Source organism: Syngnathus acus, chromosome 2 (assembly GCF_901709675.1).
Source record: "Syngnathus acus chromosome 2, fSynAcu1.2, whole genome shotgun sequence".
Taxonomy (NCBI): domain Eukaryota; kingdom Metazoa; phylum Chordata; class Actinopteri; order Syngnathiformes; family Syngnathidae; genus Syngnathus; species Syngnathus acus.
The window spans coordinates 19017170-19031898 of record NC_051088.1 but is presented as its reverse complement, the minus strand read 5'-3'; the positions used below and the strand labels follow the sequence as shown (position 1 = coordinate 19031898).

Genomic DNA, 14729 nt, shown 5'->3' with positions numbered 1-14729 from the left:
GCAGCCATTTATGAGTCACACGAGTATTTATTAATCCTTCGCAGTGGAAAACATTTCATCATGACACCTCACAAGATACTTAGAACTACACACAGACTGTACAAATGTGTGAGAAAACAAATGTTGTTTTTTATGGCAGTGGTCTGGTTCTTATCAAAGTTGTTATCAAAACTGATTTCTTCCACATGAATGTTAAATCACATCACGGCACTAACTGACAAATGACAAACTGTTAACACTGTTAACATACGTACATTCAGATTCCAGGTTCGAAGAACAGAAGGAAAGGAAATTCTACGTGGTAATGTCCTAATGAACGATCACATTAAGTATCACATTCACAATTTGGATCATCCATTTAAGACTGTTTTTATGAAACGTCTTTTTTTTTTCTCTCTCCCGCCATAAGACAGCAGCTAGTTTATGTTAGTTGTTTATACCTCAAGTACAAGTCGGTGGGGTTGTGCAAGACTTTTGAAGATTTGAGACAGACTATTTTGCCCCTCTCTCTCTACAATTCACCCAATCAAAGGCACCCTGGGCTCAGAGGTTAGTCGTAGTTGGGAAAGCCTGTTTCAACTTTATCCCCTTCATGCAATGTTTTTTGTATATTACGTACAAAAATGTGGCTTTATTGTCCTCAGTGGATGCTTCTGTAGTTGCTGCCCAGGTAAAATCTGAAAGAACACACTGAAATCAATTCACCTAATAGAGACTGATCTTGACGTATGACCAAATGAATGAAAATAAAGAAGCTGATGATAAAAGCAGGGTACAATACTAGAGTGGTCATGTGACAACTCTGAATACTCCGTGGTGACCCAAATAAAAATCCACTAAAAACTTTCCTGGAGGTAGCTGGAGAGCAATGAACAGAATCAATGGTGCAATTCATGTGTATAATTGAAATTTTATGTTACATCTTAATGTGTTGTGTTATATGTCCTTATATTGCTCACAGTTTATTATTTAAATATCCTGTGGGCGTTTCTGACATGGATTTTATTTCATTTGTTCATAAGCCTAGGGCCTGGCAACAAATGGCCATGGAAATGTGTCACCTGATGAGGAAACCTGTTCTGTTCCATTACTTCAACTTTAATTGCTTCTGGGAAGTTTAAATATTCACAATAAATATTTACACTTTAAAAAAAAAAACTACCACAGAATGGAAGTATGAATGCAAAGATTGCGAAATACAAAAAAAAAAACACTGCTCTAAGGGTGTTAAAATCCAACCACAACACAAAAAGGAAGATGGTTTCCTAACATGAGCACGCTGATGAAGATGGGAAAATGGACACGTGTGGCAACATGACAGACAGCCACCTGCTTGGTCTCACCCTTAAGTGCTAGAGTGGTTGTCTGAAGCTTCATCCTTTTTAACGGCCTCAGTGTCAACCACCTCAACTGAATCGCATTTATTAGGCTTTGTGTCAGAGCCCGATACTTTGTTTTCTGGAGAACATCTGCGCACATGAGCATTAATAGTAAGTCAAAAACTGAAGGGGGGGGGGGGGCAACAGTGATTTCATTGTACTGTATATCAACTTTTCAATCGTTCAATTTTTCCTATAAGAGGTCGCCGGGATCGCCATTCAAATACGCACAAATAATCACTTTGAGGAGAAGGAAATGATTCACTTTGGATGAAACTTTTTGACTTGAATTTTTTTCCCTGATGTAGTTTCACTTCCTCAATGAAGTCAAAAGCGTAAAAAGAACACTCACCTGTTGCGTGAGGGGCTGCGATTATATGGTGACGCTGGAACTGCATGTTGAGAGTATTGAGGCGTGTTGGGTGTGTCGTAGTCACTCAAGCCGACTGCCAGCTGGTTGCGCCAGTTCCCTGCGCTTTCCACTGATGACACTGCAAATGAGCCCAAATCAAGGGCACTCTTATGTAACTTGCTTTCATTTCTTTGCACAGATTTTTTTAATGACTATGATGGATGAAACAGTACTTGACATTAATCTTAAGAGCTTTCTTAAAACTGACATGTCTTAATTTTCGTGCCAGTACAAGCCCAGTTATAGAATTTAGCAAAAACAGTATTACGCCATGCTGGACGTTCAGGCAGATTGAGGGTGTTTTCTTCTGCATGGCCTCTTGCTCACCTGACAATTTGGTGGCTAAAATTGGACAGCACTTTAGACGAGAGAAAGCAGGTCTAAATTGTGGCGCAAGAGGTTTAATGAGATTAATTAATCAAACTCATCTTTACTATGTTTTTAAAATGACTCTCCATGGCCGTGACACAGTTTTGGGAAAGGGGTTCACTCATGGAAACCAAAGATCTCACCAGATGAGAAAGACGTCGTTCTGCTGGAGTGGCTGAAGGCCGCCGGCATGGTCTGGTAGCCCAGGCTGAGCTGAGAGCCACAGTCAAAGTCGTATCCCGCCCTCTCTCCTTCCCTGGAGTTACGGTTCCGATGGTACCACCCTCTCAGATGTTCTGCTACCATCGCCTTCTGCATGTTCTTGGCCAAAAGTTCATTTCTGGGTCCCTCCCTGTTCCGCGGCGGCCTCACTGTCGCGTAGGGATTCTGGGATAGGGCGTCACTTCGGTCAGAGCCATAATGCCTAAATCTGTCATGTCCGTGATAGCCGTTCATTTGATACGAGGGGTTGACGTTGTAGTGGCCTTCTACGTCATCCTCGTACACGTAGGCACCGTTAGCGTAAGGCTCCATGTCTGGACACGGGCAGCCGGAGACGTAGTAGGCACTGGGTGGATAATGTGCTGAGGTCTCACAGGCGTAACTACAACCGGAATGGTGCTGCACCAGGTTGGGCATGCTCCCTGTATTTCCATACACTTCCACGTTGCGATGCAGACGATGCATGGTGGAGGTCCTGGAATCTAATGTACTGTCGTGGCAAGTGGCAGGCCCGCAGAAATCCAGACTGGACTGACTGGTGTAGGAAGAGCAATCCTCCAACACTTCTGTACTGTTGCTGCGATGAGCTGGTGACAAGGTGAAAACTGGCTTCTCTGCGTCTGCGTCTTTTCTTAGCTGGGGCTGTGATTCCAGACTTCCACTGCGAGCCCTGAAACCATGAGGGAAGCCCTCGCACCTGGAAAGAGGACACAGCTTGCCGCGTTACTGATGTCTTGGTACATGCACCAAGGATTTGGATGACAACTCAAATTTGTGGCACAGTGAGCGATCACAGTGTTGGGAAGCTATGAGCACACCTGAGCTGACTGCTGCTGTAGGCATTGCGGGTCATTGCGGGTGTGGGGGGCATGCTGCGGGGGTCTCTGGGAGGTCTGGGGAGGGTTTTATAAGGGCTACTGTGGGTGGAGGAAGCCTCTCGTGGATTGTGGTAGTAGAGGGAAGCCTCTTGGCCTTCATAAGCTAATCTAAAGGGTTGTGACATTGAGGGTGATGGTTAAAAAAGAAAGGCAGGAATGATAGGTGTGCAACAGAAGAAGGCCTCAAACACAACAAAGCAATACGTGTCAAAAGTGTGTGTTGCAAAAATGGCTCAGCAGGTGAGATTAAGCCTTACCTTTTGTTATGGTTAATTTCCCTTGGAGATGTTTGCTTCTCTACATCGTATTCTGCCCCCAGGGAGCGTGACGGACTGAATGGAGGTGAGTCTTGCACAGACTGCGATCGAGGCCGCTGACTGGCGCTATCCGAGTCATCTGAATACAAAAATAGGACGGCTTGGAAATCATGATCTGAACACGGCATTACTGCAGTATACTTCGTAAAGATGCCTTGCCAAGCTTACCATCCTCCAACGGGAGACTGGACAAGGAGCTACAGTCCGATCGCATGAGTTCATCTGGATGAGGAGAAGGCTTATTGTGATGATTGGGCAAAGTCGCGACACTTCCTTCTGCTTAATACAAACCTGCAATGATTACTGAGGCTCGCTGGGTGGGTCTTTTCCCCTTCTTGATTCGATAATGGTTTATCTCATTCTCAATCTGTTGAAGTTTGTGCATGGCATCCAAACAGTTTCTCCTTCTTTTCTTCTTGACCGTCTTACACAATTCCGCTTCGTTGGCCAGCTTTTTAGCTGCTTCCACGATCTTCTGCTGGAGGGCAAATCTGCTCTCCAGATTTCTCAGGAAAGGATCCTGAAGCACAAGCAGCAAAACGTGTTAAAGGTTTTTCCCAGTCATTCCTGTCTTTTTCTGCTTTTCCATTGTTAAGGGTCTTTTCAACACATTGTGTGTTTGTGCTGAGCTTCTGTTTAATTTTTATTGGGGTAAGCTACACACATTATTATACTTTGATTGGTCGACAGAGAATTGGGACATCTTCAGCATGTGACCATGTTAGTGAGACCGAATAAGAAGAAAACAACTTTATAAATGGTTGCTGACCCTGTATTGTTTGTCGCAGACTTTGCTTTTATATTTAATCTCTTCAGTTACAAATGTAACTTTTTTTTTTTTTTTTTAAAGAGAAGTTTACAGTCTGCGATTGTCATTGACACAAAATTACCACAGTATGTCATGAAAAATCAGATCAATTAAAAGGCAAACATTAAAGATGTATAATTAAAGTGTACAAGTGAAACACAGACCTCATTGTATGGAAAAAGGTCATCCAACTTGAAAGCAGTGCCAACTCGCCGTCTAACCTGTGGTGGTCGTTCGTCTGATAACAAGGGGTACTCCTTTGGCAGCTTTCCAGTAAGCTCCTGAGAACAACAAATACTTCAAATGGAAACTGTAGCAGAAACAATCCATCACACAGCAGTTTAATTAAATACGGCGGGTGGCCTCCGGAGACAGAAAACACCCAGCAAAGGCCGTTCATTAAAAATGTGACCCCAAGTGCATTCAATGGGATTTTCATGTGACAATAATGTTTTAGACACCTAAGCCATACATAGGGGGCATGTGAATGGAACCACAAAATCAATGAGTGAACAATAGGATGACTGCTGAAGCGTATTTTGACCGTCATTTTTTTTTTTCCTTCAAAAGAATGATACACTAATTCATAATAGATAATAAAGTAGGGTTGCCATTGCTACAACATAACCCAACCACTTACCTGGTGGTGTTAAATATTCTCTAATATTATAATAAGCATAATGCTGCTCATTGATACAAGAACAGAAGTTAAAATAAAAAAGTTGAGAAATAAGGCCAGAATAGCTCACCGCTTCCCGAAGACAAATTTTCTTGAGTTCCTTTGTTTTTTTGGTCAAGATATCTTGTATGTCCTGCTCTTTCTTTCTCAGCTCAGAGAGTTTCTCTTTCTTCTGCTCCTCACTCATTTCGGAGTCTGCTGAACCTGTTCCAAATGACAATGAATTGAAATAGTTGCACCGTTTTATTACTCACGCAATCTGTTCATCTTTTAAAAACATGACATTTGCTTGATCTGGAGTGCAACCAACCTGTCGATACCAGGCTGCCATTGCTGGCGGTAATTAAGTTATTTTTCAGGACTGACTCTCCGAGTTTGTTCATCTTTGCCCCCGCATGCTCGGTGAGATCCATGGCGATTTCCTCCAAACTTTTGGAGGCTCCCACTTTCGCCTGACGGAATGAGGGTGTATCAAAAGTTATTGCGTGGGTCTCTTTTAATTTTGACACTGTGGACCGCATTGCAACTCTAAAACTCACTTTGCTCTGCTTTCTGTCCAAGTAGAATTGATGTTGGGTAATAGCCATGACCCAAATAGTTTTGATCAAAGAGTGGCTCGCATACCAAGTGTGGATGAGGAGTCCAGTTTGTCCAAAGGTGCGCTTGGTTACTGCTCTCCTGAAAAATTAAGTGGTGAACTGTGTGGCTTATTTCAGATCTTTGATAGAGTTGGATAATCTCTTGAAAAATAAATGATGCCCCCCCCCCCCCCCTCAAAACAAATTAAATAAATCACGACAGGGGCTCACCTGTGAGGATCATTAACCTCCACTGCAAATTTTTTCTCCCTGAAGTACAAATTTTCCAGTTGTTTCCACTGATAAAGCTGGCAGTCACAATGGAAAAAAAAATAGCAGAGAGAAAATAATCATCACTCATGGTGTGACCATTGGAGTCTGGTGTATCAGGACGGCAGCTATGCAGGTGTTCAGAAGGAACGAGACTCTCTCACATTACACAATCATACTCATCGCTACATGTTCCGTGTCTCATCAGCCAGGTGCTCCGTGACACCGGCGTGATTTCAAGTCAATTGTGACTAACTGCCCGTCTAGTCCACTGGTGAATGAGACACTAAAATGTTGACAGCAGGAGGTGTCGACAAATAATCGAATATAATATCTACTCATAGCTTCATATTATATGAATACAAAAAGAATGGAAAGTCGACTTCTTACCACCACAAATGTTCTTTGACTTCAGATCCTATTTTGCAGTTATGAAATCCTCTCTGGCTTCAGTGTCAACACAAACGTGCCATGTCCGTGCCTGACTTGCCTCCTCAGGTATTCTCATGCATGTTACCGCCTAAAGCCATCCCTCTTCTTTTGCTGACATTGGCAGCACTCCCCGCCCTTCACCCCCCCACCACCCACTAGACAGCCAGGCAGACGCTTGCACAATACAGCTGTCAAAGTAGAACAACATCATCGTGTGCAATCCAGCTTGTCTTCATGTGACACATTTCACATCATATTCCCGCTTCTTATTGGCCCTGGCTGCACATGCCAAACGTCTTATTCAGTCACAAGGGTGTCTCTATCGCTTGGCAAGTTAAAATGGCTCACGTGCATGAGTTCCAATAAAGAAGCACTTTACATAAATGAATTTTCGCAATAAAAACGTCTTCCCCTTGAATTAATTGGAATACAAAATGATGACTCAGCCTACTGCGTCCTGTGATGTCATGCCTGCAGACGAGCCGATTTAAAGCAACGACGGTAAAATGATATTTACCTTTCTAGGTTTCAGCTTATCTTGTAGATCATACTGGCCAATGCCTTTATAGCTGATCCCAAGCCACCATGGCATCCCTTGTTTATCCTGTAAGGATGAAAACAATTTGTTCAGTTCCCAAGGCGAAGACGGCAAACGCAACTGGAAGCCTACCTTCACTTCGTAATAGTGGACACCATATGTGGGCAAGGATTCCACAAGCGTCAGATACCTACAATTAAAAGCGTTATTAAAACCAGAAGGTGCTTTAAAAATGCAAAAGAGAAATTCTAGGGAATTTTATGTGATGAGTCTGCACATATCGATTGATTTCTACCAGCTGATGGGGGGGAAAGGGATTCCGGCAAGACAAAGTGAAAAGGAAGCATCGGCGGAGGAGAGAGATTAATGACCTGACATTAATTATCGTCGAAAGTGTCTCAACAAATCGATATTTTATTTTAACTTCAACACTTACTGTACAATGGCTTGCCCTCTGGAGATTCCTTTTAGCTGTTTATAATAGTCGATGACTCGTTCTTCACTGCATTTGCAAAAATTAAAGTGAGAGAAAATGTATCTCAGCTGGATTTGGAATACATAAAAAGGTGTACTGTTAATCATAATCCAGACTGGCCTAGAAACATACCAGTATGCAAGCGATGGGTGCTCCTTGAGGACTTTAGTGGGAAGAGCGGGCAGTTTCTTTAAGTCGGCTCGAGTGGCTTCATCACTGGGGAAGAAAAGAGGTGGGAAATGAATCAGAATTCTCAAAACGACAGACAAGCAACAACATTTTTTTTTCAAAACTTCAGCTTGCAGTACATATATAAAACAGTCAAAAGGGCTTTTGGGTATTATTTTAAGTTTATTTGTAATATTTCTCATCACACCTTTCAGTATGACATGCATTTCTACACAGCTATTGATTCATTCAACACATAATTATTATCCTTTTTGTTAAGCCAGAATTTTTTGATACGCTTGGTTTGGATCTCGTCATATTGTGCAACTGTATCTAATTTCACACGCATTTAGTTGGTGGACTTTCGCTGTTCGCTCCTCTCTCCTGGCATGTCAAGCTCTGTCAGCACCATGAGATTCATTAGTCGACGGGTGCTAGCTTCTCCGTGCACTACGGTAAGCCTCGCATTACGTTGCTATTGATTGTTATTGTCCTCACTCTTGAGAAACAAGTGACCTATTGAATATTTTCTCCGAAAGATCACCGATAACTTATCCGACTGTCGGTTAATAGTTATCACCCATCTGGAAAAAAAAACTCTCACCTTGTGTAGTCTCCTTTTGACTCCTGGGAAATAAATACATAAAAAAAGAACATCCTGTTAGGCTTTGGCTTTACTTTAAATAATTGCATTTTGGTTTAAGAGTAATAAAGGTATTAACCTGCAAAGCATTGGCTGCCAACTTAAAGACATTCTCACTCTCAACTTCTATAATCCCCTGTGAGACAAAGAAGGATTTTAGATCAACACATTGCACACAGTGTTCCACACTTAAACATTTTTAGCATCAACACAAAGATCAGAATGTTCTCAGAATGAACCTGCGTTTTTCTGCTTTCTCACACACATTCGTTCTAACCGAGTGCAAAGTGCGAAAAGGTGTGATCAGGGTTTACTGGCAAATGACTCATCAGGAGGCTTCAGCCAAGTCTTTATTTTTATTGCCTCCAACAAGAAAAAGAAAAGAATCCCAAAACACTTACATTGTAGACAGCAGATTTTGCATTAAGGAAGAATAACTCCACTGTTATGATGTCCTTGAGCTGTGTTATGTTTTCCACATAGAATCTATCAAAGATAAACGCACAAGTACACATTTTTTTACAGAACTTTCTTTCAAGTGAAAGGTATTTATTTACTTAACTGCATACAGGATATAAGATGGAGTTGTATGACATGTGATGTAGTCTGTCATGAGACTACAGTCACAAATAATGAGGAAACAACTGTTATTTAGGCACTAACTATTTGAAAACCTAACTATTTATTTTATCATTTTTTCTTTTAACAAATACAGGTAATGAAAAAATTCAATTTGTCCATTAAATTAACAAATTAAATTATATTTCTTCTAGCATATATTTTGTTGCGTTTGGCACGTATTTTTAGACATGAAAAACTCCTTCATACATATTTTAGAATAAATCCATAATAATATAGTAATTTATTATAATTTTCTTTAAATGTTAACTTAATTTTAATGTCACACAAACATTAATGGGGTTGCGAGTCACTGGGTTGCAAATAATGGTCATGTTTTTTGCTCCATTATTATTCTAGTTCTTGTTAGCTGCTTACTGGTTAAGAGCATTGCTAAAAAGGTAACTGTACAATAAAGAAATGGTTATATTGGTATGTTCCCATTCATTAGGACGGAAAAAGTTATTACTTGTTTTTTTTTCCCCCATGGTCAGGGCAATTATCTTGATAATGCCTTTTTGCTGAGTTTATACAGCTCTTTTTGTTGATCTTTATCATCCAATTGGCTAAAAAGGTTTCAGTAACTGGGTCGTGTGTATGTTGAGAGACACACAACACACAACAGCAAAAACCTGACCAATTCTATTTGTTAAAATTGACCTGTATTGGTCAACAAGAGGAAGGGAAAATGGTAAAAGGGCATTTCACGAGCTATTTGGTATTTTTAATAATTTAGGAATCACTCTAGCTAAAATTGCATTTTGTCTCAGGACAACTATATTTTGCACGAAAAAATCCATCTTCCATTTTGTGTATGAAACAGTAGCATTATAAATTGTGCTGCGTCGCAACAAGTTCTTAAAACACAAACTGGTTCATAAACTGAGACTAGCCTAAGGCAGGTGTATTTTTATTTTGTTCAGCATACAGGACTGCACCCTGCTGGAGAACTTGAGCCTTACACGTGAAAGGTTCTTATTACCTGACCAGAAAGTTGAGGGCAATGGAGCCGTGCCTCTTGGAAAAGTCATGATCAAGAACTCTGCGGTCCATCTGTAGCCACTTACGCTGACCACTGGAAAAAGCAAGTGAGCGTGCCGCAGTCAACACATCTGCTGTCTCTTAAGACTCACCAGCAATAGATATTCAGACCACAGGACAACAGTTTACATACTTGTCAGTGAAAAACGCAAGTCCGAAGAATTCCTTCTCTTTGAGATTGAAATGGGAGGAAACCAGGTCGACAAGTTCATAGGACAGCAGCTTTGGCTGTGGAAGGAGATTTTTCACATTCAGTGTCAGCTTCCAAAAGTGAAGTCTGCTCGCCTCATTCCCTCATAAAGGAGACTGACTTGCAAGCTACCGTAAATTGTCGCAGCAGTCGATGTGAATTATTCACTAACTCCTGCTGTGTTGTCCACTAAACATTTTCGACCGAGGCAGTTAAAATGATTTTAACTCAGTGAAATACAGCCCATGTGAGGTGCGCTGAGGCTTTGCGCACAGTCGGGTGTGAATTTCTCCACACATGGTTGACCTGGAGCGGCTCCTCTCAGGTTGCACAGTGAGGCTTCTCAGTTATTATACAAATATTGACCATCTCCACGTCATTGGTACCTGAACCAGCAGCTCCAGCTTCCTGTCATCCAGCAGCTGCACTTGACACAATCTGCCCTCGGTCATCTACAGGGACACAAAAGAGGAAATGGTAGCATGCACAACCCCACGGGCATCATTTTTAATATAAGTCGAGACGGAAATGCTGTATGTTGAAATCACAAAACAGACACGGGTGTGACTCAAGTATTTCACATCCGAGTTGCCATAGCAAACTAATACCCAGGCGGTAAATGCAGCGATCCTTCTTAAAGAAACACTAAGGTCATGAACGACAATGAAACCATTGTCCGAAAGATTTGTTGCCATAATAACCTGGAGTAGGATTTGGTTTACTTCACATTCGGGCATTTCACATCAGTCTTCTTAGCCGTTGATTGAATAAATATATTTAAACAAGTTTCTGCAAACTTTTCCAACCTCCACAGCCAACAATTTGTACAATTGTGACTAAACTGCACATGTTCTAAATTCAAATAAATGGCATTTGCTCCATTGGGATTATTTTCCTTGCAATGCCGTGTTACAATAAACAGCACTGTGCTATCAGTGCTGATTCACAGTTCAAATGATACTTTCACTAGGCCACCGTCCCAAATAGCTTTCGTGGATCTGATAGTCCCTTTATCTGACAGAATGAGGCTGATCACCTGATCATAGAAAAGCGAGCGACTCTCATACCTGGTAAAGCTCTCCAGGGAGAGCACAGGAGCGGATGCATTCCTGACTCATCACTTCATTGCGCTCTTCTAGTGGAACTCAGAATAAACGCCGCAAGCTCTGCATGCACGCTTCTGGCTTTGCAACGGCTTAGTGGCCACTTCACTTGAGTTCGGCAGCCGACTTAATGAGGCCTAGACAGGTCAGACTCCTGACCACAGTTTCAATGTAGCTTCAGAATAATATAATCTGCAAAATTCTCTCTTTCCATTTCAATTAAAAGCCGTGTGATGAATCAATAAATCAAACTAATTTGGACTATATCTGCAGGTTAATCACATTGAATTATTAAGTTGTGACAGTGGTGGGATTTAACATTTATCTCTGAACTTAACATGTAATACTACAGTCTGGACGCTAAATATTGCAGTCAATTTTTTTTCTTTTAACTGGGAAAAAAAAAGACTAGAAATGTGCACGCACTACTTATCTTGAGCAGTCGGAGAATCAAAAGCATGTGAATAAAAAGAGAAGGAGTAGATTTGCACAGTTGGTCCATGAGCATTTGCAGTGATGCTATTTATATCTGATGGCACGACCCAGACTCACCCTCAGTGGCAGCATCAATCTGGTTCAGACACAAGTCTGGTGTCGGTTGGGATTTAAACCAATCATCAATACATAATGGTACCAGCTGGGATTTGTAGTTATCTTCATTTAGGACTTTTCCCCAATATCGATGGACGCACTGCGGACGACAACCTATTCAGCTTAAATAAAAGCCTGCAAGGCCCCCAGAGCAGGGATTGTCAACCGGTGGTCCGTGGCCTTCTAGCGGTCCGTGGCGGTATTGCAGGTGGTCCGCGAGATTGGAAATGGAAAATAATTGTAATTTTTTTTTAAATAAGATTGATTCAATATTTGGAATTGATTTATTTTCCAGGTAATTTTGTGAATCATTTACCCATCCAAATGATGTCAAATGTAGCTGAGATTCCCAAAATAGGCATACAGATGTGAATGAATAGCCTGTATAGCTCTATCCTCCTTCGGTGCAAAATAAAATAATATTCCGCCAAAGCAGAGGTCCCTGAGTTGCTTCTTGGTTATAATGGTGGTCCCTTGGACAAAACCTGTTGAAAACCCTTGTCCAAGAGGATATGTTACCTGTAAAGTTCACAGCTCAAAAAGATGACACTACATGATGGCTAAAGATGAATAAAGTTTGAAAGTTAAATAAAAAAGCAAGCAGGAAAATTTAACCTGGCCTGTCCAGACAGCAGCCTGTCTCATCTCTGTTCCACTTTTCATACAATATTGATGAAGGCTGGTGTTGCACAAAAGAGTGTTTGTTTTCTTGACGACACCCGATTGGAGAACACGTGCTCCCAAAGTAATATGCTTGTTTCAAAATTACAGAGAAAATAAATCGAGGATTGACAGGCGAACAGTTCAGGGTGCACCCTGCCTCTTGTCCAAAGTCACCTCGGATAAGCTCACGAGCACAAATGCTACAGAAAATGGACGCATGGAAGTCACTTGAGGCAGCTACAATGGCTCATGTAACGGACCTTTGACACCTGAAACGGAAACACTCCTCTGCACAGTTAATTATGAATAAATCTGAACTATTTGTGTCGTCTTTCTACGGGTCATATTGTCAGCAACATCAGCCATCACCTCATGTTGCAAACCTGTGAGTTCCAGGAAAGTGATAGGACGCTCGAGATGATGTCATTGGAGAAAATGTGGATCCATGATGCAATAATTGGGGGCGGAGTCATGGTTTCCATGAGGTCACCATGCTGTCTAACTTCTTCCTACCCTGAAAAGTACGTCCTCAGAGACAGAAGACAGCTGTATCTTCATTGTATCTGGATGCAGTATAATAACTGTAATGGTCCAATCTGCTCCCGTTAGCAAAACTGTCACAATGAAGCGTGCCGATTTTACCCTGCGGCCAAATGAGTCAGTATTTCAAACAAGCCTAATAAAAACTGATGTCATATCCACCCTCAAGGTAATGTTGTACCTCTTGTTAACTTCGCATGGAGTCTAAATATTTGAAGACAAAGAGCCAGAGGCTTCATCATTGCTCTGCTTCTTGCCCAACATGGATGATTCCAGCAAGGCGTGGGTTTAGGAGGGATGAATGGAATCTTGACATGTTGGACATGTCTGTCCAAGGGACAGAACCACCAAAGCAAGACGTCCTGCTTAAGGTCCCTTTAAATGCACGCAGACAGAGGTTTTCCACACCAGTGGGTCAATGTCTAACTTGCACCTGTCTACTTTTTAAACGTGCAAATAAAAATGCATGCGTCACATTAATACAGGACTTGTAAGTCATTATCATAAATAGCTGCGCAATTTTCTAAACTGCATCAGGCATAAAGTGTTCGGTATTTAAATAAGCGCTGCAAAGTATCTAAAATGATGATCCAGCATCATCCACCATTTTTATTATTCGCCAAGTCACACTGCCGGTATGACCGCATTAAATAACACTCAGTTGAGCATTTGTTTTTTTTCTTTACCATCCTAGAACGTGCTTTATCCACCTCCATCAGGATGCCAGTGTGGGGACTGGCCCACCTCAGGGCCATTGAGAGAACAATGCATGTGTGCGAAAGTCTATGGGTGGATTCCACCTGTGCTCCTTTCTCAAAAGATATCAAATAATCGCTTTCTTCCTTTTTTCGCCCCTGTCCGAGACACACGCATGTCTCAGGTGCGGTCTCGGTTCACGCACGTCCCTGGATCTACTTTTTGTCTCCTCGAAGCCCGGTATAGAAGCCGCGTCTATCAGTTCCATGATCTCAACATGTAGCTTCTTACCTTTGCGTTTAAATATCCTTAAGATTTACGGTAGAACCTCGCCCGCATGCCGGTCGCTCCCGATTAGCGGTCTCGCCGGTTGCGCTCGCCGTGAAAGGGAGTCGCCCCACTGCCGCTGTCCATGCTCATCCACCGGTGTGTTGCTGTTGCTGCCGCCGCCTGGTATGGAGACACACTCACCACGCCTTCAACCGCCGGCTATTATGTGAACAAGCATAGCATCCAGCACCCTCTATCTATCTCCCTCCCTCCCTTCCTCCCTCCCTCCCTCCATCCCTCGCCCCCTCCTCATCCAGCAGCAGCTGCCGGCCGGCCTGCTTCCCACTGAATGGCGAGGCGGCCAAGAGGATGCATGTGCCGCAGCATCCCTCATTATGAGCATTGACATCATTCAGGATTATACTGAAACAATCACACAGTACACTCTTTTCTTTTCTGAACAACCACGCCCCTATACATCATGCTTTTTATTCCTCCAGCCATCTTTTACACCTACTGGACACTTCATTATGTACACACCGGAAACTGTGTCACATTGTGTGCATTTACAAGTGTGAGATTGATTTTACCATTGGTAACTGTCCGTTGTGGTTGTCTCATATTTCTACTGATAACCAAAGTATTATAACTACGAACCAAATACATCTCTGACAATGTCTGGTCATTCCTGTATTATATATATTAAATTGCCAATTGTAATTGTACAGATTGTTTATCAACTATGTTGTACCTCATCTGACTAAAATCGGCAGAGTGCAAACAATCAAGATGATAAATCGACACTATTATCATTAGGTTTGTTTGCTTTAATTATTTTAAAGCATACTT

At 42.0% G+C, this 14729-nt stretch overlaps 1 protein-coding gene and 1 long non-coding RNA gene across 6 annotated transcripts; one reads left to right on the top strand and one right to left on the bottom strand.

Moving 5' to 3' along the window:
* Window positions 1-7: 7 nt before the first annotated feature.
* On the bottom strand, window positions 8-14151 carry LOC119115788 (FERM domain-containing protein 4B-like). 5 transcript variants are annotated; one of them, XM_037240577.1, is made up of 24 exons: window positions 13902-14149; window positions 10404-10469; window positions 9961-10055; window positions 9769-9861; window positions 8570-8654; window positions 8248-8304; window positions 8130-8152; window positions 7490-7573; window positions 7319-7384; window positions 7015-7072; window positions 6862-6948; window positions 5874-5950; window positions 5604-5742; window positions 5375-5516; window positions 5135-5268; window positions 4550-4666; window positions 3869-4097; window positions 3746-3799; window positions 3518-3656; window positions 3201-3368; window positions 2304-3079; window positions 1732-1870; window positions 1344-1469; window positions 8-677 (listed from the first exon to the last, which is right to left on the bottom strand). In XM_037240577.1, exons 2-23 carry the CDS (start codon window positions 10467-10469, stop codon window positions 1346-1348), a joined length of 2952 nt encoding a protein of 983 aa, XP_037096472.1. In that variant the 5' UTR covers window positions 13902-14149; the 3' UTR covers window positions 8-677; window positions 1344-1345. The 5 variants fall into 5 exon arrangements, with proteins under 5 accessions (XP_037096472.1, XP_037096463.1, XP_037096503.1 ...); XM_037240568.1 differs by having other exon boundaries at window positions 1344-1473; window positions 1733-1870; XM_037240608.1 differs by lacking the exon at window positions 3201-3368 and having other exon boundaries at window positions 1344-1473; window positions 1733-1870; window positions 13902-14151.
* LOC119115841 lies at window positions 7883-13076 on the top strand. Its single transcript, XR_005096198.1, has 3 exons — window positions 7883-7980; window positions 9710-9874; window positions 12771-13076. It is a non-coding gene; the product is annotated as an uncharacterized LOC119115841 (long non-coding RNA).
* Window positions 14152-14729: the final 578 nt, after the last annotated feature.